The sequence below is a fragment of the Dunckerocampus dactyliophorus genome, chromosome 10 (genome assembly GCF_027744805.1).
Source record: "Dunckerocampus dactyliophorus isolate RoL2022-P2 chromosome 10, RoL_Ddac_1.1, whole genome shotgun sequence".
In the NCBI taxonomy this organism is placed as follows: Eukaryota; Metazoa; Chordata; class Actinopteri; order Syngnathiformes; family Syngnathidae; genus Dunckerocampus; species Dunckerocampus dactyliophorus.
Genome location: NC_072828.1, coordinates 4128050 through 4153828, shown reverse-complemented (window position 1 = coordinate 4153828; position 25779 = coordinate 4128050). Strand labels below are relative to the sequence as shown.

Below are 25779 nucleotides of genomic sequence, written 5' to 3'. Positions count from 1 at the left end.
TCGTAATATACTGTAATAATAATCATTAGGAACAAAGTATATACACAATAGAAATAATAATTACCATATGAAAAATAATTATATTAGTAATGAGAACAATAATGTAAATAAAAAATACAGTCAAAATAATAAGAAAAGAAAAATATAATGATAATGTGATGTGATAATAATGAGATCGTTTCCCAATTAAGTTTGTTTTTTATCATTTAAAGCTTAATAAGTCACGGTATGATACACTGGATGTCATGTATCCTATTGTTGTCCCTTATGATACCATATTAACACGCTAACCTACACCAGCTCAGTATTGCAATGTACTGTATCATCATTTCTAGGATACAGTACCAGCGTCAAATATCAATTGTCGTCTCCTACGATACTGCATCATTTGCCGATCTTGCAATGTACCATATCACGTCTGAGAACAAAGTATCGCTACACCAGTGTCAAATATCGCTGTGATGTATCGTATTATCATTGTCATGAGCCAAGGTGAACAGCTAGGGCCAAATCTATTCATGGTGGTCCAAATGTATTTGTGGCGGGCTGACGCAAATTAATTGTTGCGTTTTTGTTGATGTTAGCGCAAACACTCGTTAGCCTTTGAAAGCTTCGGACTTGTTACAAAAGTGCTGCATATCATCTTCCATTCGATTGATACTGTATCGATACTGTGACGCATAAAGCTACAGTATGTCTACACCTGGACCAAATATCGATACTGTGACGCATAAAGTCATCCACTCTTATGATACAGTAATGATACACCAGCGTCAAATGTCGATACTGTGATGCATAACTTTGTGACTTTTTATGATACAGTGTGTCTACACCTGGATCAGATATCGATACTGTGACGCATAAAGTCATCATGTCTTATGATACAGTAATGATATACCAACGTCAAATGTCGATACGGTAATGCATAACATCATTATTTTGTATGATACAGTATGTCTACACCTGGATCAAATATCGATACTGTGGCGAATACCATTGTGTCTTTTTTATGATACAGTATGACTACGCCTGGATCAAATATCGATAGTGTTAGGCATAACATGATACAGTATTATTACATGATATCATAATGGTCCACAAATGTCAAATACCGATACTCCAATGCATAACATCATTTTCATACATGATACAGTACTGATACACCAGGGTCAAATATCGATACTGTGATGCATATCATCATGATATCTTATGATACAATATCGATACACCAAGTTCAACTATCGATTCTGTGATGCAGATTGTCATGATCACTTGTGATACAGTATTGATACACCAGTATAGAATATCCATACGGGATGGATATCCTCATGACCATTTATGATACAGTATCGATACACCAGGCTCCAATACTGATACTGTGATGCATATCCTCATGATGACTTGTGATACAGTATTGATAGACCAGTGTCAAATATCAACATTGTGATGCATATCCTTATGATACAGTATTGATACACCAGTGTCAAATATCGATACTGTGATGCACATCCTCATGACCATTTATGATGTAGTATCGATACACCAAGGTCCAATATCGATACCATGATGCATATCCTTATGATACAGTATCGATACATCAGGATCAGGTATCTTTCAGTGAGTCATTTTTCAGGATTGAAGCGGAGATGATGGCCTCCAAAGCCGTCAGTGCTGATCAGGTGAGGCGTGTGTTTTAATGAACGTTTAGCGCGCTTGCTAACGTGGCGTCGTGACTCTTTCATGTTTAATGAGAGCGATGCTGATGGTTAATGATTGGAAGCAAGGAAAAACAACAGCCCCGACATTCAAGGAACACACTTTAAGCGTGGAAGGGAAATGAATAACCTTGGGGGAGGTTAAGAGTGAATAAATAACGTGAAAAGGCGTCTCTATGGCGGAGCGGTACATCAGGAGGACAAGCGAGGCGGCGGCTTTAAATGAGATGACGAATGGCAGCGGGCAGGTCGTCTGATGATGGGCGTGGGGGGGTGCACGAGGGGGATGATGTATAGACGAATGCCGCATACGTCTCGCCGGGTCCTTCTGCACTGATTTTTACTGCCTATTGAAGCGCAAAGCACTGAACTTTAAAATGAAATATTAATAGTGCAAAGGAAGGGGGATGGAAAATGGACATGATATTTCACTCTTCCATGACAAGGTGCCGTCCGTTTCAGGCCCACCGAGCAAACACCAACGCGGTTATAAAGCTGAGAACAACCACGCCACCAAACATCATCATCACCATCAATGTACTGTATGCCCAAACATATTCCAGCTGCCTGTGAATATTCTCATTCATCCATCATTGTATGCTCAGGGCATTCAATCGATCGCAACTGAACTGTTCAGGTTGTCTTAGAAGACGTTTCACCTCTCATCTGAGCAGGCTTTGTCAGTTCATGCTCAAGGACTAGGTGGGACACACACCAGTCAGACTAGATAGGACAGCTCTAGTCTGAGAGCCTGCTGCCTCTAAGGGAGGAGGCTGCCTCCAGAGGGGGAGCGGTGAAAACGCACAGGACTGGACTTATTAACTTATTATGTATGTGTTATTATTATTTATTATGTATTATTGAAATTGAAGCAATCATATTCACATATTCATTTATTTTCTCTTGTTCTTAACTCTCCAATTTTGCTCTGTTTGTTTTATTTTTAAGTGATTATGTTTATCCAGAGCTGCTGGAAATGTGAATTTCTCTTGGAGATAAATAAAGTCTATCTGTCTGTGTCGAATACAGATACTGAGATATATCGTATCACCATCCCATACCATACATACCATACAGTATCAGTATACCCGCGTCAAATATCACTCGCAATGTCGCGTATTGTCGTGTCTTAGTGTAGTGGGTATCAGTCCAAATCGCGCCAAATACCGCCTTTGCATAATGTATCGTGTTGTGGTGTCTTGCAACACGGGATCGCTTCACCAGCCTCAAATACCGATAGATTGTCGTGTCTTACGATGCATTATCAGTACATCTGCATCAGATATCACTTTTGTGAGGTATTGCATCATCATGTCACAGTACACCTGTATCAAATATCTATACTGATACCGTACAGTATTAACATACAAAAATAAACCAGCTATATTGTGTTATATTGTATTATCTATAGACATTTGGGCTGCAAAAAATTACGGGTTAATGGTGGTAACTAATTTATTTCATTAAATAATATTTCGTTAAATATTTTAGTGTAATTAACGCATGCGCACCAGAGCCAGCACGCCTCTCTTATAATGGCAGAAGCGTCCCCACACAGTAACACAGAGTCTGCCACTCTTTTCTACCTTTATCCTGAACACATCAACAGCACTACAATTCCAACACCATATACTGTATGGATCTCCAACTCACGTCTTAGTCACTGATCTGTATTATATATCTGGATAGCTCATGCGTCGCATGCAGCAGTGCAGGCCGAAGCCACAGAGACGCCATCTTACCACTCACATCTCGACTACATTGGCACAGCGTACATAGTGTACAAAGCAGATGAAGAGGCTCGCAGAACATCTAGATTTTACATTAAAAAGCGGGGAGATTCTCCCATTCCTTCAAGTGACGCAACCTTCGTCCCTTAAAAACCATTTGATACGTTATTCTCTATCTTTTGGCAATATTAAATGTACTTTTTCCCCTTCCAATTCTCATTGCCTTTGGGACAAAATTGTACTCTGCACCCTGGCTCAGCACTCCCCTATAGCAATGCATAGTTTTACTCCTCTAGAAAGAGATTTTAATTTTAACTGCATATCCCATCCCTTTTTTTCACTAAAATCCATGGTCATGATCCTTTACTTTTTATTCTTACTTTCATACAATTCACTATGCTCTCATCTGTACAAAATATGAATCATAAAAGAGAGTGACTTTGGATAAGTTTTAAAATCATTTAACATTTTGCTGATTTTTTTTGTTTCTGTTATGAAATAGAAATAACCTCTTTTCTGATATAGAAATATATTTGAACAAAAACCACACGAATAATATGTGATAACCATAATGTGTAATAACCACAAACACACACACACACACACACACACACAGAAAAAAACAACAACACTGGAACAAAACCATATGCTTTGCGTAAGACAATACGTTGTTTGCAATCTCAAACATACCGGTATGCATGTTCAGTAATATTATTCTCCAGAATATATCATATGAATGAATCCTTTTACGTCAGTCATTCAGCAGCAAAAAAAAAAAAGGTTGTTTATCCAAATGAAGGGCCATGCCGGGTCAATTGTATGCAAACTGGCTTGCTAACTGCACTGTATACAATGCCTGGTAGCACTGAGATTCTCCCATTCCTTCAAGTAACGCAACCTTCGTCCCTTGAAGAAATACATATACAGTATCATGATATAAGAAAAAAGTACGTAAATTTCCTCTTAGCTATTATAGAGCTATATAAACGTATCAATTGTGGACATACATTTAATCAGAGGAATTTTACACGATCGAAAATATCTGAGAGATCGACAGTGAAAAACCCTTAAATGATCAATCATAAATCTACATTTCAATCATACTTACAGGTGAAATGTTCGTCCACAGCCTTTGAACTGGCGATTTGTGCAGTTAACAGCTGCACATGCAGGCATCTTAAGGCAAAATTTGTGTCCAATCCGAATTAATAAAAGAAGTTCACCACGAATGCAAAAGCTTGTCAAAAGAAGTGTTTCTTGCGAGTAGCAATATGGCGGCCGTGTGGCTACACAAGTCATCGCCAATGAGCTATCCAGATATATAACACAGATCAGTGGTCTTAGTCCGTTCGATGACGGCAAACGAGTCGTCATTCCACCCGTACTACCGCGCTGTTGCCATCGTTGTCGGCCAAAATATTCTTCAAAGTCAACAATCACATGACCCGGAAACGGAAGTGAAACCCGGTGACGCAAACAAATAAATAAAAACTCGGCAAAAACACAATCCAACAATTCCAAAACACTTGTGGACAAGTTGTGACCTGCACATTCACCACATTAACCACCCCAGGCTGCATTAACAACTTCATTTTATTTATTATTTTTTTTAGAAATAATAATAATTATTATTTTTATTTATTTATTATTTTTTGTTACTTATTTGAAATACATTTGTTCCACTTCCGTCATGTTGTAATGTATGGTTTAAAAATGACTCTTTAACAGAAAAAAAATGTTCTCCCTTTTTCAATGAAAATATTTCAAAAGAGCACATTTTGGAGCTGTAATTATAATACCGTGAAACCGTGATATTTTTGGCCAAGGTTATCATACTGTCAGAATCTCATACCGGCCCATGCCTCGTTGTGATACAATACGGTAACGATGCACCAGCATCAAATATTGATACTGCAATGTATCACATCACCATCTCCTCAGATGTATACTGTATACTCCTAGAGTATCAATACACCTCAAGATTCAAGAGATTCAAGATTCAAGAGAGTTTTATTGTCATGTGCATAGTACAACAGCAGTTATACCATGCAATGAAAATCTTATTCTGTTCATTCTCCCAAGAAAAGAAAGAAAACAAATGAAAGAATAAGAACATAAGAAACATAAACACATAAACATATATACCAATAAATTAAGCAACAACAACAGAAGAGACATTAATACAAGTAAATAATACAAATAAATAAATAAATAAAGTGCTATGAGTGTGTGCGTGTGTTGCGTGCGGCGTGTGCGAGTGCTTCGTTGAGAAGCCTGATGGCCTGTGGGTAAAAGCTGTTTGCCAGTCTTGTGGTCCTGGACTTCAAACTCCTGTAGCGTCTGCCTGACGGTAGGAGTGTGAATAATGAGTGTTGTGGATGTGTGCTGTCCTTGATGAGGTTGTGTGTTCTTCGTAGGACTCTAGTTTTATAAATGTCTTGCAGTGAGGGGAGGGCTGCCCCAACAATGTTCTGTGAGGTCTTGATCACCCGCTGGAGTGCCTTCCTATCACGTGTTGTACAGTTACCGTACCAAACAGTGATGGAGGCGGTAAGGACACTTTCGATAGTGCATCTGTAGAAGCAACTCAGGATTGTGGTGGACATGCCAAATTTCCTCAGTCTTCTCAGGAAGTACAGTCTCCTTTGGGACTTCTTCAGAATTTGTTGGGTGTTGTGAGACCAGGTGAGGTCCTCGCTGATGTGTGTGCCAAGGAACTTGAAGGTTTTCACCCTCTCCACCTCAGTCTCATCAATAAACAGGGGTCTATGCGGCTCCTTTTCCCTTGTTCTTGGACCTGTGTCAACTACGGATATAATAATATATCGTATCATCTCTATCAATACACCAGCGTCAAATCCTAGCTGACTGACTGCGAGAGTTGCGTTGATTATTATTTTGATGGATTACACAGTCAGCTGCAGTACGCTTATGTCATTTTGTTTTCAATGTATTACTTTTTTAACATTTTCAAACACAATAATAATCTCAAATAAAAGTCTCCATCGAGATCATTTAAAAAAAAATCAGAGCACAAAAAAAAGGGTGGGCGCGGACTTACTGCGTCTGAAGTGAGGCGGGTTGTCATTGACGTCGCTCAACCGCACCGTGACGGTGGTGGTCCCAGACAAGCCCCCCAGGTGGCCCCCCATGTCTTTGGCCTGGAGGACCACCAAGTATTCCTCCTGAGCCTCTCGGTCCATGTTGGGCATGGCGGTCCTCAGGACGCCTGGCGGAAGAGTAAGCAGAAAGTGACGCCGCGTCTCTCAGGAAGAACGTCAGAGAAGACGCAAATTGGGACAATGCAAAGCGTGACTCGGAGGGATATCATATTGGGTGGGGAGGGGCATATGTTTGTCATGTCAGTGACGTGTGACCCAGCAGACCTGTCTGAGGGTCCACGGAGAAATAGTCGTGTCCTTCAGTGATGGCGTAGACCAGCTGGGCGCTGTTTCCATACGCAGGATCATCAGCATCTCTGGCTGTCACTTGGATGATGGACGTGCCTGTGCATGCATGGAGGTGGGGTCACAGGTCAGGTTAGAGTGACACAGCCGCACCCTCCCACTATGAAACACGCTGATGGAAAGGATTAAGAGGATCATCTCGCTCCATCCATATGTTTGTGTGTGGTACCGATATGGGCCATCTCCGGCACGGTGGCGACATAGGGCTCGCCGGGGAAGACGGGCGGGTTGTCGTTGATGTCCTGCACTCTGATGATGAACTCAGAGGAGGGTTCCAGCGCCCGGCCCGTCAGGCGGTCTGTGGCCGTGGCGATGAGACGGTACTGGTCCTTCTCCTCGCGGTCCAGAGACTTGGTCACATGGATGTTGCCCGTGTTGCTGTCGATGACAAACACCGAGCCCACCCCCTCGCCCTCCAGCGTGTACTTGGTGTGTCCGTCCCCTCTGTCCATGTCCGTGTGCAGCTGGGGGACAAAAAAGACATCTTCAGACTGTGTTACAACCTTACGACTAATAAGCAACCACTCTTGTGACTGGACAGTGCCATACGCAGCATTCATATTGCGTATGTATCTGACTAATGATACATCACATCGAAATATATATTGATATTGTGTTGTATCAATGAGATGTATCAATACTGTGATGCATAACATCATACAGTATCAAGCGCATAACGTCACAATCCAATATGATCCAGTATCGATACACCAGTGTCAAGTGTCGATACAGTGATGCATAATGTCATGATTGATCGATACACCAGTGTCAAATACCGATACTGTGATGCATAAAGTCACAATCTCTTATGATACAGTATCAATACACCAGTGTCAAGTGTCGATACTATGATGCATAATGTCATGATTGATTGATACACGAGTGTCAAATATGGATACTGTGATGCATAAAGTCCCAATCTTTTATGATACAGTATCGATACTCCGCTGTCAAATATGGATACTGTAATGCATGTCACTAATCTCTTATGATACAGTATCAATACAGCAGTGTCAAGTGTCGATACTGTGATGTTTAATGTCATGATCGATTGATACACCAGTGTCAAATAACGATACTGAGATGCATAACGTCACAATCGCATATGATACAGTGTCTATGTACCAGAATCAAATGTTGATACTGTGATACATAATGTCGTGATCAACTGATACATCAGCGTCACATATCAGTACTGTGATGCATAACATCATGATCTCTTAGGATACAATATCAATACACCAGCGTCAAATATCGATATTTGCGCCATCATGACCTCTTATAATACAGTATCAATACGCTAGGGTCGAATATGGATACGGTGGAGCGTAACATCATGATATCTTATGATACAGTACCGATAGACCGATGCCAGATATATTACTGTGTACTGTGGTGCATAATATCATGATGTCTTATGACACAGTATCGATTCACTAGCATCGAATATCAATACTGTGATGCCTTATGCCACAATCTCTTAAGATACCGTATCAATACACCTGCGTTAAGTGTTGATACTACAATGCATAACGTCATGATTGATTGATACACCAGTGTCAAATATTGATACAGTGATGCATAACCTCTTGTTTATGATACAGTATCGATACACTAGTGTGGACTAAAGATACAGTGACACATACTGTATCAGTGTCATGATGTCTTATAGTACAGTATTGATGCACCAGTGTTGAACATGGATACTTTGATGCATAACGTCATGATGTCTATGATACAATATCGATACACTAGCGTGGAATAAGAATACTGTGATGCATAACGTCATGATGTCTTATACTGTAATACAGTATCGATACAATATCGTGGATAAGGATACTGTGACGCATAAAATCATGATTTCTTATACTGTAGTACAGTATCGATACAATATCGTGGAATAAGGATACTGTGATGCATACAATCATGATGGCTTGTGATACGGTATGGATACAGCATGGTAACATGTGGATATAGTGTGATGGATGGTGTGGTCTTCTGTTGTGCTGCTAAAGCGCACGTGAGAAGGCTGATTTGTGTTCCAGCGTGATGGTCCGTGACAAAGGAAGGGCAGCAGGTGTGTGAGGTGCTAACGGGAGGTGAGCGCGTGGCGATGCGTGCAGCTCGTTAACGTGTCATGGGGGTTTTGTTGTCAATGCGGATGTGTCATGTCCTGCATGTGATTCATGGATCCATCGACACGTCTTCCGGTCTTTCTGTCTCTTCATCCATCTTCTCCTGTCTGTCAGGTATTTAACAGATGTTGCCAGGTAAAGACGTCCGCACAGAAACAGAAAAGCTAAGAGATTAGTCAGCCTTCATCACGCTGAGCTTTCTGACCAGGAAACCTTTCACATCTTTTTGGCTTCAGGCTGCTTCTGCACGGGTTGCTAATAATCCAGCAGCCCCGTCGGCGCCAGCCTGGCAACTTTTACCTGATAAAGCGCACGCAACATCCACAAGCTTTTCATAGACATGTCTGCCTGTTCAGATTGTCCCGGTCCACAGTGTTCCACTCTATGTTTATTATTATATTTTATGTTTATCATGATCATAGTGATATATTCTATATTACTCTTATTATTACTTACTATGAATAATACAGTATACAGTGTAGTACTTGTATAAAGTAAGAGTATGGCGAGGAGAGGGGCCATGTATTTATCAACCAATCAGCAGGTGGCAGAAGCTGGTGGCGACTCCAAGGTGTCAGCACTAGCAGTTTTAAGCGGCCCGCGTCTATTTCAGGCAAAAAGCCAAAGGAAAGCAAAAGCGGGCAGGCTGGCTTTATTGCATGCACGCAAGCGAGCAGCATTCCTGCGCGTCCTGATTGCTTTAACGCCACTCCTCGACTGTATCAATAACAAGCGGCGTGGGAGATGAAACATTTATGAGGCGTACGCTGCACTGCCAGGAAAGCAATCTACGGCGTCATTACAAAGTAGAGCGTCAGCTGCAAAGCGGTTGGCGCCGTTCCCTGTTAGCGTTACGCCTCACGGGCTTCACGCCGCGCAGCTGCCGGCGGCTACGTTCCTGCCACAAGTGGCGCCCCCTCGGCGCAGAAAGGCTTCAGGTAGAAAGAAGAATAAGATTCCAGCCTGTGACGCAGTAAACTTGGCTTTTACGCCACACTTTGTGCTCTACATGCACTTTTTCTGTCGTAAAGGAGGACAAAAACCTTCTGTTAGGGTACCCGTGGGGCAATGGGAGGGTACCTAAAGGGCGGGGCTTAACACGCTGCAATAAAAGCTTACTTTTATGGACTCAAGCACAAGAACAAACTAGGCAAGAGTGCTGAGTTGGCATTGACAGTGGCGATGAGTTGACTGTTAACACTACGTCAAGCGGAACGCGCGCCACTTTCACTCTGACACAACATTTGATAGCGTATGCAGAGCTAGATACAGCTGAGCTGCCAGATGCTGACCACTCACGATGCTTCACATGCAGTTGCTACCATCTTGTGGGCATGAGAAAAACAAAAAAGACCATCAAGAAGGTTGCCTACAGCCACAGCTGTTAATGGCAATAATGCTGGATTTAGCAGAGACCCCGACGTTTTTTTGCTTTTGTAGACAACGCACCCGTTGACTATAGAAAACTCTGTAGTTGATTGAATCGACAGATTCACTGCAACATTTACCATATATGATTTACATCATTCAACACATCAGCTTGCTCTTCATTGGTTGACATCAAAATGGTCACTTGTTATTATTATTATTATTATTATTAAATTATTAGCAGTATATTTTTAAACAATTATGATTAGGATGTCAACAATACCATAACGTGATAAATGCTGCTTTCCTAGCTTATAATATAATAATAATAATAACTATTATTATTATTATTATTATTATTGTTGTCTATGATGTTATTGGCATTACTATAATGTATTACGTCATTAATAATGCTACTACTACTACTAATATTATTATTATTACTACTATCTACTATTTTTTGTCATTATTATAATGTTTGATGTCATTATTATTTGATAATTAGGATTAATTTAATAATAGTATACGAATAATACAATTATTATTGTTATTATTATATGACATATAATAACAATAATAAGAATGATGATAATAAATGATTAATATTAGTATTATTACAATAATTATATATTACATGTTTTATCCAAGAGGAGACTAAGGGCCGCAGCAGCAGCCAAATGGAGAGTGTGGAGTACAACAACGAAATAAGCTAACATTAGTAGCATGTGTTTTATTATTCGTGCTTGTTGTTTCTGCACACCGTATCATCACGGCCCACTTGGACCCGGGACTAGAAAGAGTAGCGGGTATCGGGCACCATGCAGCGGAAAAAGGGGCGTGTGCACCGGTCCACTTACCCGTCCAATGAGCACGGGTTCAGGGCCTCGGTACTCCTCGATGACAAAGAACTGGTTCCACAGCCAGCTCCTCTTGGGGCGAGAACGCGGCCTCCGTGGCCCATTGGACGACTCTGAGAGTTCAGGCAGGCTTGCCGACTCCTCACTGGACCTGAACGTTGGCTCGTGAGGTTGTCCTTCTTCTTTAAAAGCTACATCGCCATCAGGAGCTCGGCTCTCCGGGTCAGGGAAACGAGGCCACGCTTCTTTCAGGTGGTCCTCGGCCAGGAAAACAACATTCAGCTTCAGAAAGAGGAGAAGCAGAAGAAGGTGCTTGGTCATTGCTAAACTGCAGCCGTCTCAGTGAAGAACTTTCAGGTGATGACGATGCTGGCGGTCCATCTTTTCCCTCACAGCTTCTGTCTCCTTGTGGACTGGATCACCTGGGAGACGACATCATTAGCTCATTAAAAGATCTGCTTCAATTTCTTGTTGGCTATTAAAGACCAACACTCCCCACACCTCTCATTGTGTTTGCTGCGTCCGTGCCACAATTTAGGCTTCAGAACGCTGGAAGCAAAAAAACAAAAAAACAAAAAAACACTATTCTTTTCATTTGTCTTCTATTGAGGGTTAAAACAGCTTCCATCCATCCATCTTCTATGCCGCTTCTCCTCATTAGGGTCGCGGGGGTATGCTGGAGCCTATCCCAGCTGACTTCGGGCTACAGGCGGGGTACACCCTGTACTGGTGGCCAGCCAATGGCAGGGCACATATAGACAAACAAGCATTCACGCTCACACTCATACCTATGGACAATTTAGAGTCTCCATTTCATATTATTATTGTTATTATCAATAAATTATATTAATAAATGATTTATTACATAATTATATATAATTTTTTATGTTTTTTAATATAATAAAAAGAGCAAAATAAAAAAAACTTTAAAAACACTATTTGATGTCGTATTTTAAAATACAATAACTAATTTAAATGATCATAATCTTTTTTGTTACAATTATAAACTAAACTGAACTCCCCCTCCAAAAAACACGCTTAAACTAAATTAATTACTTTTAATAAAAATAAGAACAAAATACATCAAATTTTTGAAAGGCATTCATTATTTGATATTTGTGACAATTGTTAAATTAGCCTAACTTTTTTTTCTTACAAATATAAACAAAATTGAATAATTTTAAAAGGGACAGGTGCTAAAAAAAATGCTTACAATAAAATTATTTTATGAAAACTAGAAAAAAGTAGACTGATTACATTTGAAAGTTTTGATTTCATTACAATAGTAACACAATTTTTTTTTGTCATTTAATACAAAAAATACATGAAAACAATTGAAATGTTCATTTTAAAAAGAGACTAGATGATAGCAATGTCTGAAGACATTGCGTGTTGAGGTGGTTGGAAAAAAATTAAATAGGCAAAAAAAAAAGGAATAATAAAAGGGAAACAAAAATACAAATTATATGTGATTTACAAGAGTAGTCAAGACTATGACATCATGGAAGACAACATGTATGATGTACAGTATGTTCAATGTTATAGGTAGCCTCAATGTCTGGACTGCGCTGATTTGATTTTAGAATTGTTAGAATTGGTTGAAAAATGTTGAAGTACGTGAGTAATTAATATCAAAGGAATATCCTTAAGTTAATTCGTTTTCTGGAAAAATTTGAAATTTTTAAATGTGAAAAATAGATACACTTAACTATGCAGAACTATTTGATGCTTGAATGGTGTGAGTCGATTGAAAAAATGAAGGAGGAGTTAGCGGACAAAAAACGGTGGAGTAAGATTCAAAGAGCAGGCCCGTGGAGCAGATTAGTACGAGATCGACCCATCACTACAGCTTAGGAGTGGCAAAGCCGATTCGTTCGCCATCGACCCATCACTAGTGCAGCTTAGGGGCCTCTGAGGGAATCTTCAAAAAAAAAGTCCCACACCGGAAGGCATAGACCAAACATTTTTGCAGACAAAATAATTCTCCAATGATTTAAACATTCTGTCTTGGAGGGGGTCCGAATTGGTAGAGAAATGTGAGAAATATGGTACTTGGACTTCATTTTTAATGGGAAAAATTGTGTGGTACACACACAGCATACACTATACTTGAGTACCATCTAGTGGTTCAAACGTGAAGTACACCGCTCATGACAATTATTGAAAAAATGGTCGAAAAAATGTTTTTCGATAAAATCGATTATCGCCGATAATTTGCAGCACAATTATTGACCAGCAAAATTTGTTACCGTGACAGGCCTGGTGATGTACTGAAAGGTGTGTTTTTAGCGTTGTTGTTTTAGGTTTAATTTTTACCTGAGATCATATTTACCCTCTCTTGTAGAAACGTATTGTGTGACATTTTTGAGTAGCAGGTTATTGTTTGCTTTATGCATAATTTTACTAAAATTGACTAAATCACTAAATTTACTAAATGGTGGAGGTTCTCGCCTTTAACAGTAAAAAAGCAGCTTAGGGGCACCTGAGGGTATTTTCAGAGACGCTCCCATGCAGCGACGCGAGCAGGCATGAAAGCACCCTCAACGATAACCCGAATCACCAAATGGTGGAGTCTTCGCGATTGACAGTAAAAAACACAAGGAAAAACTATTTGGCTCCCAATCGGCTCCCAACGACGCAATTCGGCTCTTGTAGTTTATTTGTTTTATTCTTGTAGGTTCAAAGCTCCAACTCTCCGAGTCGATTCGTTCGCGATCGACCCCTCATGCAGCCAAGGAGCAAGAGACAGCTTAGGAGGGGCACCTGAGGGAATCTTCAAAAAAAAGTCCCACACCGTACGGCGTGGACCAAACATTTTTGCAGAAAAAAAAATCTCCAATGATTTGAACATTCAGTCTTGGAGGAGGTCCGCATGGTGGAAGTTTGAAAAGTGGCCCATTGACCTTCAATGGGAAAACGTCTGTGGAATTTTTGGATTTTTGGAAAATCTGGGAATTAAAAAAAACCAAACTGAAATGGTTGCACTCTATTCCCGAACGAGCTGGACGATTTGATGCCTGAGTGGTGTGAATCAGTTGAAAATTTAAGGAGGGGTTGGCCGTCAAAAAGCGGCGGAATAAGAATAATGATAAAAATAAATCAATACAAAAATGTAAAAAAGAAAAATTATAAGCTCTATAAACATGCTTAAATAATACATGTTATGATGTTTATGATCACATATATATATGAATAAATTATTATGGTTAGAATTATATAGTAGTAATAACAAGAAAATAAATACATTACGCAATAAATGTAAAAAATATCATAGCTGAAGTGCTTTAAATGCTAAAAAATGACTAAACAATATTTTTATGATGATTTATTGATTATGTCTGAAAATACTTGTTAATTGATTATATGAGAACTTGCTGAATATTTTTGAATATGATTTAAATTGAAAATCTATCATCATTGATCAGTCACGTGCGCCCACCTATCAAAGTCCCAATCTACAGCAGTCGATCACCATGGCAACAGAGGAGAAACTACAGTGTTTGCCAATGACAAAGCCGTTCATTCCGATTCTTCCATAGCGTTGCTTTAATCCAGCGTTTGCTGAGTCTACTTTTTTCTTTACAAAGTAGGTCAACGCGAGCGCATCCTTTTTCTATAAGAGCTGATCCGTTTGGATGGGATGTGACAATGTTTCTGCTTGTTGTACTTGGTGGTGTTCACGGCAAGCGTGGGGACGTTGTTAGTTGATGCTCATTTGCATATAAATGGATCAAAGCACGCTGAACTCCAAAAAGCACTGGCGTGTTATTTACGGCGTTTAGCCGCCGCATTGATCATGTGTGAAGAGCAATTTCAATCCGCTGCGGAGAGACCACACGCACACGCACCGCAACCTGTGTACCGTGCATGTGTGTGTGTGTGTGTGTGTGTGCACGTGTGTGTGGATAATGCCCGCGTGTGTGCAAGTGCATGCAAAGAGAAGATAACAGATGTCAGCAAATTGGGATTCAGGGCAGGAAAGGAAGGGTGGATTCAGGTGAGGCGGACGCGGGAGGTGGGGGGGCAAAAAACAACTTCCAAACATCCACAACCTCAATCCGACCCACCAAACAAACATGACACCATGAAATTGTTTCTTTTATTTTTTTTCAGGAAATTGCCAAAAACTACTTCCTGTGTGCCGATTGATTCATTTGTTTTACAGCGGATGCCTGCATATTCGGAATTCAACCTTTGTGACCCTGCAAATTTCACAAATTTTGTTTTTATTTTTTCTTGGTAAATTGCAGAAATAACTCTTTTCAATGTACTGATTGAAGATGCAGATTTTTTTTTTTAATATACAGAGGATCCCCGCGTATTTGTTTGGTTTGGTTTAGTTTATTTGAACATGAAGGTTCCAATGGAATACATCTCATGAATCATTCTTTCATAGTTCCACATGTCCAAAAGGAGTAGGAAGAAGCAAAGCTTATTTAATCCTACCCCCCATCCATTCTACATCTAGTACAGTACATGTAGTTCACTTCCTGGATTCCATGTCATGTTTTCTGTGATAGTCAGGATAACACATAATAGATAACAGTAAGACACCTGTCCCCAAGAAAAAAAAATTATATATATATATATATACATTATTAATAATAACAATAATAATAATAATAATAATAATAATAATAATAATAATAGATAAATAAATAAATAAATAAATGCTTAAAATAAATATGAATAAAGAACAAAATATTTTTGAAAAAACATTTTTTTTTCTTTTTTTTTATAAACAAAAAAAACAAAAAAAATAACAAACCTGACAGAACATCATTGTGATGATGAAGACTCTTCTGCCTTGTATTTAGCAAACATCAACTGCTTGTATTGTTTTTTGAATTTGCTCATCTCTGTACATTGTTTGAGTTCCTTACTCAATCCGTTCCATAATTTAATTCCACACACGGAAATGCTTTGGGTTTTCAGCGTTGTTCTCGCATATAAATGTTTTAGGTTTAATTTTCCTCTAAGATCATATTTCTCCTCTCTGATTGAGAAATACTTGATTAGATTTTTGGGTAACGAGTTATTATTAACTTTATACATTATTCTAGCGGTTTGAAAGTGTACTAAATCTGCGAATTTTAATATCTGTGATTTTAAAAATAAAGGGTTTGTATGTTCTCTATACTTGGCATTATGAATTATCCTCACAGATCTTTTTTGCAGTACAGTGAGTGAGTGAAGATTGCTTTTGTAATTATTTCCCCATATCTCCACACAATACATTAAATATGGTAATACTAAGGAACAGTACAGAGTGTGGAGTGATTTTTGATCAAGAACATATTTTGCTTTATTCAATATAGAGATATTTCTCGCCACCTTTTGCTGTATATATTTAATATGAGATTTCCAACTCATTTTTTCATCTATTATAACCCCAAGGAATTTATATTCTTCCACTTTTTCATTATCCACTCCATTAATTTGTATTTGGTCGTACGTGTCCTTTCTACTATTTCCAAATAGCATTATTTTAGTTTTACTTAAATTCAGAGATAATCTGTTCCTGTCAAACCATGACTTTAATATGACCATTTCATCCTTGACCTTTTTAATGAGTTCTTGTGTGCTTTCACCAGAACAGAAAGCGGTGGTATCATCCACGAATAAGACCAATTTTAAGTCATTTGTTACTTTACAAATGCCGTTAATGTACAAGTTAAACAGTTTTGGTCCCAGTATGGACCCCTGGGGTACTCCACACGTGGTGTATAAACTCCCAGATGTGTATTCTCCTAGCTTTACAAATTGTTTCCTCTTTGCTAGGTAGCTTTTAACCCAATTCAAGACTAAACCTCTAATTCCGTACCTTTCTAATTATGAAATTAAGATAGTGTGATTAATTGTATCGAAAGCTTTTGTCAGATCCATGAATACTGCAGCTGCGCATCTTCTGTTGTCTATGGCAGTAGTGATTTCCTCCGTGATTTCCATCAGTGCCATAGAATTTGAAATGTTGGCTCTGTAACCATATTGACTGCTAGCAAACAATTCATTCTTATTAATAAATTTGTCCACCTATTATTAAACAACTTCTCCACAATTTTAGAGAATTGTGGTAACAAGGAAACTGGCCGATAATTTGTAAATTGGTGTTTGTCTCCTTTTTTGAAAATTGGAACCACCTTGGCTGTTTTCATTTTGCTTGGAAATATTCCAGTCTGAAATGACAAGTTACTAATATATGTTAACGGGTCTGCGATCTCATTGATGACCCTTTTAACTGTTTCCATTTCGATTCCATGACAATCAGTTGATGTTTTTGCCTTAAAATGGTTAACAATGTCAGTGATCTCCTTTTTGGTTACAGCAGTGAGAAACATAGAATTAAGATTCCTATCAATGATATCATTCCCTTCATCAATTGTGTCTTGTTTTGGAATTTCTTCTTCCAGTTTTGGTCCAATATTTATAAAATAATCATTAAACATTTCAACTACCGCATTCATGTCATTCCTGTTAGTGTTTCCAACCATGAAATAGTGGGGGGAGTCTGCTTTCTTAATGTTGTTCTTTATAATACTATTTAAGATGCCCCAAGTTGCTCTCATGTTATTTTTGTTCTTATTTAGTACATGACTATAATATTCCCTCTTACACACTCTCAAGATGGTTGTCAGCTTATTTTTGTAAGTCTTATACTTTTGTTCTGCTTCTTTAGTCTGTTGAATGATGAATGTCCTGTATAATGTGTTCTTCTTCTTACGGGCGTTTTTTAGTCCTTTTGTCATCCATGGCTGCTGGTTTTTCTTTTGCTTCTTGGGCTTTTCTTGCCAGGGACAGTTCTTATCGTAGAGCTCCATATAAGTACCAAGGAAGCTGTCATATGCTTCATCCACATCTGTTGCACTGCAGACACTCTCCCAAATTTGTTCTTCTAGATCTTTCCTGAAGGCCCGGATGCTGTTCTCTGTACGCAATCTTTGAAAAGTCTTTTTTGCCTCCACCTGTCTTTTCTTATAATGTTCATTGTAAATTGTGAACACTGGAAGATGATCACTGATGTCACTAATTAGCAGGCCACTGATGGTGTTGTTATCCAAGTCATTGGTGAATATATTATGGATGAGGGTGGCACAGTGGTCTGTTATTCTACTTGGTCTAATGATTTCAGCATATCAACTCAAACTATACATTGTATCTGTGAAGTCGTCTATTTCCTTGCACTTGTGTGAGTTCAAAAGGTCAATATTGAAGTCTCCACATATGAAAATAGTTTTTTGACCTATGTCTGTAAACGTTGTCTTAATCCAATCTGGCTGAATCTGGAGTACTTTGACCAGAACTGCTAGAGCCATCGCTTGTTGCGCTTCCTCTCCCTCGAGCCTTTGACATTGTTCTGTGATTCAATGTTTGCGACCCCACAAATGTTGCAAATTATTGAAATTTAATTACTATAAAAAAAACATTTTTTGTTGTTTTTTTAGTTTTTTTTCTCAGAAAATTGCAAAAATAAACCTTTTCTATGATTGAAGATGCAGATTTTTATTTGTATTTTTTTTTATATCCCTATGCATTCGTGATTCAACGTTTGCAGCCCTAATAACTCTTCTATATACTCAGTGAAGATGCTGATTTTAGTTTTATTCACCCTGAAAAATTTAGCAAATTTTTGGAGAAAAAAAAAATGTCTTAGTTTTTTTTTAGTTTTTATTTTTTTCGTTAGTAAATTGCAAAGATAACCCTTGTTATTTGCAGATGCAGATTTTTTTGAATGACAGTGTAACCCCGCGAATTTGTGATTTTTGATTTGTGATTTTTTTTTGCAAATTTTTGGTAAAAAACAAAAGTTTTTTAGTTATTTCAGGTTTTTCAGTTTTTATTTTTTTGCTAAGTAAATTTCAAGAATAACCATTTTCAATGCACAGATTGAATATGCAGATTTTAATGTACAGTTGATCCCCGCGTATTCATGATTCCATTTACAAATTTTACAAATTTTACAAATGTTACAAATTTTACAAATGTTACAAATTTTTGGTCCAAAACATTTATTTTGTTTTTTTTCCTCAGAAAATTGCCCAAATAACCCTTTTCTATGTACTGACTGAAGATGCAGATTTTTTTAAATTTACAGTGCATCCCCGCGTATTCGAGAATCAATGTTTGCGACCCTGCAAATGTTGCAAATTTTTGGTGAAAAAAATGTTTTTCGTTTTAGTTTTTATTTTTTTTCTCAGAAATTTGCAAAATCAACCCTTTTCTATGTACTGATTGAAGACGCAGATTTGTATTTTTATTTCCAAAAATGCAACTGTAATTTTACGAGAATAAAGTCAAAATAAAGAGAAAACAGTCGTTACCGTTATGAGAAACCTAACATTACACAGCTGTCATTTTTGGAAAACTAGGAGGCAAAAAAAGTGATGTTACAAGCAGGGATGCCAGCTGATATCAGCCTATTTCCGTAAAAAAAAAACCCAGGTGATCTGCGTGCTTTCAGAGCCCATCACAAAAAACAATCACCAGCCAATCACAGGGCACATATAGACAAACAATCATTCACACTCACATTCATACCTATGGACAATTTAGAGTCGCCAATTAACCTCACCTGCATGTTTTTGGAATGTGGGAGGAAACCGGAGTACCCGGAGAGAACCCACACACGCACGGGGAGAACATGCAAACTCCACACAGAGATGCCCAACGGAGATTCGAATTTCGAACCCAGGTCTTCCCGATCTCCTGACTGTGTGCCAACATGCTAACCACTCGGCCACCGTGCGGCCCCCATGTATTTGTATTTAGAACACCAACCAATTCAGTAATTTTACCAAATAAATTTCAATTACTAAGAGAAAAAAGTTTGAATTTTACAAGAATAACGTAATAATATGTGAAAAAATAAGTCATTTTAGTAGCATAGAGTTTAAATATTTAAGACAAAATAAGTGATTAAAAACAAATCCTAATATTATGAGAAAACTAATATTATGTTGTATTTTTTTGATAAAGTAGGTTGCGGAATACGCAATACAAGAATAAAATCCAAATGTTATTAGAATAAAGCCATAATGGCAAAAGAAAAGAAAGTTGAAATGATTAGAATTTTAAAATATTAAATAAAATTATGCTTTTCAGTTTTTTAAATATTTCATACTTATTATAAACTTATTATAATGTTTTCTTTGTTTTCCTTTGCCTCTTAAATTAGTGGTGACCCAAGTTAGTTTATAATAGTAACACAAAAATGATGGTATTAGATTTTTTTTCATGTATTTTAAAAGCATTAAATAAAATAATGCATTTCAAACCATGTTTTGATTTGGTTACACGCCTACCTTACAGCGATTCCTGTTATTGCTCAAATACGAACTGGTAAAATGTTGTAGGTGAGACTTTTGTGATGTTTTCCAAACTAGATATGTCATTTACTTTGAATGCCGCTGTTTTTGTGATGCATGAAAACCTTCGGTACAGCAGCTCGCAAATATGCTTCCTTGCAGGACCAATTCCATCAATTTTGGATCAGTACGCTGATGTTTTGGATACGTAGCACGTCACTCCAAGCAATGTCAAGCAGACGCAGTCTGTTTGCTTGCCTCCTTTTAAAAAATCCACAAAAAGCACCTTTTGTCTCAGGCAGCTATTGTGGTCTGGCAAAGCTTACATGTTTTTTTTCCCTCCAAAAACAAATGCTTGCCACCCAGTTGCAGTTCCAGTGCCGCCTAAGAGGAGTGTGCGTCGGATGCGTAAAGGGAGGAGGAAAAAATGGGCGAGGATGCAAGCGTGAGGGCCGATGAGTGGCGACTGAGCCCCAAATGGCAAAGCGCTGTTGCGCTCGCACTCTCGCTGCAATAACCGCAGTTTTATTAATAAAAATAGAGCCTGGAAATAGTAGATGGAGGTGCTGAGAAAGGGAGGATGGATGGATGAGAGGGAAAAGGGGGGGTGGGGGGGGAGGTTAATGGTTAAGGTACATGAGAGGGTACAAGCTGGCCAGGATGAAATGACCAAAGCGGAGACACATTCTGTCCCATTTCAGCACATCTCTGCTCGCCTTAATGCTTACAGAGCTCTCATCCATCCTCTCTCTCACACACTCACACACTCACACACTCACACAGGCACGCACACGCACAAGCACACGCACTTTACTGTATATGGACCAGCTAGCATGTCCTCATGAAGTCCCCGCACTAAAAGTGTGGCATGTCAAAGGTTGCACGGTCACCTGAAACTCAACGTCGTCACATTTGAAAGTCAATAATCATTTAGAGTGCATGAGAAAGTGGAAAGACAAAACTCGTCTGTCTTTGAAAATTGCAGAATGAACCCTTTCTGATGTACTGATTGAAGATTGAGATTTTTTTTTTGCAGCGAATCCCCGCGTAGTCGTGAATCAACGTTCGCGATCCCGCACATGTTGCAATTTTTTGGTAAAATAAAAACATTTACATTTATTTTTCTTTGATCTTTTTCTAAAATAATTGCAAAAATAACCCACCCTTTTCTGCGTACTGATTGAAGATGAAGATTTTTTTGTAATTGACAGTGGATCCTCGCAAATTTAGGACTCCACATTTGTGACCCAACAAATTTTGCAAATTACAATTTGCAAAAACAAACATTTTTTTTGTTTGTTTTAGTTTTTTCCTCAGAATATTGAAAAAAAAAACCTTTCTTGTGTATTGTTTGAAGATGCAGATTTTTTAAAATTTACAGTGGATTTCTGATTCAACGTTCACAACCCCACAAGTTTTGAACATTTTTGGTCACAAACAAACATTTTTCAATTTTTATTTTGTTCTCAGTAAACTGAAAAAATAACCCTTTTTTATGTACTGATTGAAAATGCAGATTTTTAAAAAACTTTACAATGAATTCCCGCATATTTGTGATTTAATGCTCACGACCCTGAAAATTTTGCTAATTTTCGGTCAAAAATCATTTTTTGTTGTCTTTTTACTTTTTATTTAATAAAATAAAAACGACCCTTTCTTTTGTACTGATTGACAATGCAGATTTCTTATTTTTATTTACAGTGGATCCGTGCGTGATTGTGATTCAACCTCCACGACCCCACAAATTTGACAAATTTTAGGTAAAAAAACAAAATTTGTTGTTTTTTTTAAGTTTTTTTTTCATAGATAGATAGATTTATAAATCTCCAAGAGAAATTCACATTTCAAATACAGATTTTTTCAATGTACAGTGACTTCCCGCATATTTGTGATTCAGCGTTTTTTTTTTAGTCTTTTTAGTTTTTATTTTTTCCTCAGAAAATTGAAAAAAAAATACCCCTTTTCTATGTAGTGATTGAAGATGCTGATTTGATGATGCTAAAGATTTACAGCGGATCCCTGCATGCTTGTGATTCAGCATTCATGGCCCTGCAAATTCTGTAAATATTTGGTCAAAAACAAACATTTTTTTTTTGGTTTTTATTTTATTCTCAAAAAATTGCAAAAAAAACCCCTATTCCTATGTACTGATTGAAGATACAGATTTTTCTTTTATTTACAGTGGAACACCGCAAATTTCTCAAATTTTTGGTCAAAAACAAACCTTTTTTTTTAGTTTGTATTTTTTCCCATAAAATTGCAAAAATGACTCTTTTACATGTGCTGATTGTAGACACTGATTTTAATTAAAATTTACAGTCAATCCCCACGTATTCATGATTCAACGGTCAAATTTGCATTTAAAAAAAATGTTTTTTCAGAAATTTGAAAAAGTATACGGCAGTAACACAGTCGTAGCACAACCAATGTTGTATTAAAGCTGCAAGCAGCATTGAACGGGCCCTCATCGGAGGGCGTAGGCATCCCATTTCCTGTCACCACCGGGTGCCGCCGAGAGAAATTCAGGAAGTGACCTACAGCATGCGTAGCTTCAAGGTGTCATGTTTATCATACGCACCAACTATGATGAGTTTTTAACGTTTCCAGTTTAGTGGCAAGTTGTCAGATTTTGATGCTCAGAGTTTGTTGCCATTCCCTGCTCACATCTTAGAAAGCAGCCTAAAATCCTTCACATGATATCATCTCCCGTCTAGACCACTTTGTTGAAATACAACCTCTGGCTTTTATGATCCATTCTTCAGTTGGGACGCAATAGGAAGATTATTGCTAAAATGAATAATAATAGTAGTTATTTATAATTTAGTATTTATGTATACTTATTTCTTTATTAGTTATTTTTTATTATCAACTCTAGAGTTGGGACACGACAAACAGATTATTGCTAACAATGTATATTTATTTATGTTATTTTTTAAATTTTCTAATTGGTATAAAGTGGTTTATATCAATGATAATTACAATTATTATAAGATTATTGCAAAAAATGTCCTATCATGCTGTTTTAGACTTAAGACACTATAGACAGATCATTGCTAAAATTGTTAAAATGAATAATAATTGTAGTTATTTATTGATATTAATTTCTTTATTATTTATTTTTGCTTATCTAATCTTGACTTGGAACACTGTCGACAGATTATTGCTAATTAATAATAATTGTAGATATTTATTATTTGGTATTTATTTATACTCATTTTTTTATAACACAATCTCGAGCTGGGACACCATAGACAGATTACAAAAAAAAATGTTAAAATTAATAATACATACAGTTATTTATTATTTTGTATTTATTTCCATCCATCCATCCACTTGCTATGCCGCTTGTCCGCACGAGGGTCGTGGGGGCATGCTGGAGCCTATCCCAGCTGACTTCGGGCGAGAGGCGGGCAACACCCTGGACTGGTCGCCAGCCAATGGCAGTTTACTTATTTCTTTATTACTTATTTTTTATGATCTAATCTCGAGTTGGGACACTATGGAAAATATAGAAAAGTATTGCTAAAATTGTTGCAATTATTAATAATTATAGCTATTTATTCATTTTTAAATTTCTATTGATTTATTTCTACTTTTTTTCATTATCTAATTTTATAAAATTTATTTATTAATGATTAATGATACATTATTTTAAAGTTATTGCTAAAAACATGTTCCATGTTTTACACTTGGGACATTATAGACAGATTATTACTAAAATGAATAATAATTATATTTATTCATTCTATATTTATTGTTATTTATGACATACATTTTTTTAATGATATACTTCTTACAAAATGAATTGATATTATTATGGTTGTTGTTGTTGTTAGTAATAATAATAATAAGAAGAAGAATTGCAATTATGATGAAATAGTGGCTAAAAATATCGATATATTCAGATTGCAGCTGAGGAATTCATTGAATCGTCTTCATGATTGTGCGTGAGTGCGTGTGCGTGTGGTTGGTTGTTCATGGAACGCACGCAGACTGACGAACAACTCTGTACAGTACAGTGTTTTCTGGTGACAGGTTGACCCAGGAACAGACTATTTGGCTTTCCGTGTGCAGGTCAAGGTGTGCACCATTCTTGCATGAACTAAGACTACAATTGCACGGAACATGCACATTAGCTTGTTAAATGCAGAGCAACGTATCCTTCAATGCACACGCATCCTCTCTTGTGGTCACACACGTGCACACACACACACACACACACATCTGGCCTGCTTGTTAGTGCTTCCCAAGTTAGTGGTAGGGATGCACTAAAGAGCCCGGAGCGTGACCTTGTCTCGTTAGAGAGGATGCATGTATCATAAGAAGAATATGAGAATAAAAAGTGACCTACTTGATGCATCCTGATGTGATTTACACACTCGGCCTGAGCGTTCTAACCAGCGGAACCTCCCCAAAACGCTGCTGATGGCGCCAAGATGGTGATTGGTGATGCTGATGCAGGTACGGACACGGTGATGCGGGGGGGGATGATGATCACCCCCGGCGCGCAGCATCTGCTCCGTGCACGCAGCTCCTTTTGCCAAAGTGCTGCAAAACTGCTCAGCAGCATCCAGCAGAGTCAGTGGGAGGATGAGTCCAAAGACGCAAAAACAGACGCCAGAGCAGAAAAAGAAGACACACTTACAGACGTACCGGGCAGTGTGTGCTGGTCCGGCCGCGCGTTCTGTCAAATGGAGCTCAAGTGATCCAACGTGTGTGAAAGGATGCTGAGGGTGATGCGAGCTCAGTGAGGTCCAGCCCCCTCCTCGCTCTCTCGCTCTCTTTTCCCTCCATTAGTCTTCATCTCTCTGCATGGAGGACCACGCCGACGACTCTCTAAAAGCTTTGCTATTTTGGATGAGGGGACACTTTGCCAAGCATTTAGGGGCTCTCTCTTAAAACCGCACGCGCGCGCGCACACACACACACACACACACACGCACACACGCACACACACGCACACACACGCACACACGCACACACGCAGCATCTTCCAAGCAGCCAGCAGACTTTGACCTACAGCTAAATGATTGAAGATGTCGTCATGTGACTTGAACAAAATAAAAAAATTTACAAAACATTTGCATGTCGCAAATGATGACTGGCAAATATGCAGGGATCCCACTGTGAATTAAAAAAAATCATCACCTTTGAGTACACAGAGAAGCACTATTTTTGCACATTTAAAAATAAAAAGACATTTTC

General features: G+C 38.2%; 1 protein-coding gene across 3 annotated transcripts in view; it reads right to left on the bottom strand.

The window, feature by feature from the left end:
- Positions 1-25414, bottom strand: part of LOC129189112 (cadherin-24-like) — a 35511-nt gene extending 10097 nt beyond the window's left edge. Inside the window, exons 1-6 of one of the 3 annotated variants that reach the window (XM_054790465.1) lie at positions 25220-25414; positions 24926-25130; positions 11273-11694; positions 7082-7376; positions 6832-6951; positions 6507-6674 (exon numbers count right to left, since the gene is read on the bottom strand). In XM_054790465.1, the coding sequence (XP_054646440.1) occupies positions 6507-6674; positions 6832-6951; positions 7082-7376; positions 11273-11593 (904 nt within the window). In that variant the 5' untranslated portion in view covers positions 11594-11694; positions 24926-25130; positions 25220-25414. Of the gene's footprint in view, positions 1-6506; positions 6675-6831; positions 6952-7081; positions 7377-11272; positions 11695-24925 lie in introns of all 3 variants that reach the window. The other 2 variants (XM_054790466.1, XM_054790464.1) reach the window with 2 other exon arrangements.
- Positions 25415-25779: the final 365 nt, after the last annotated feature.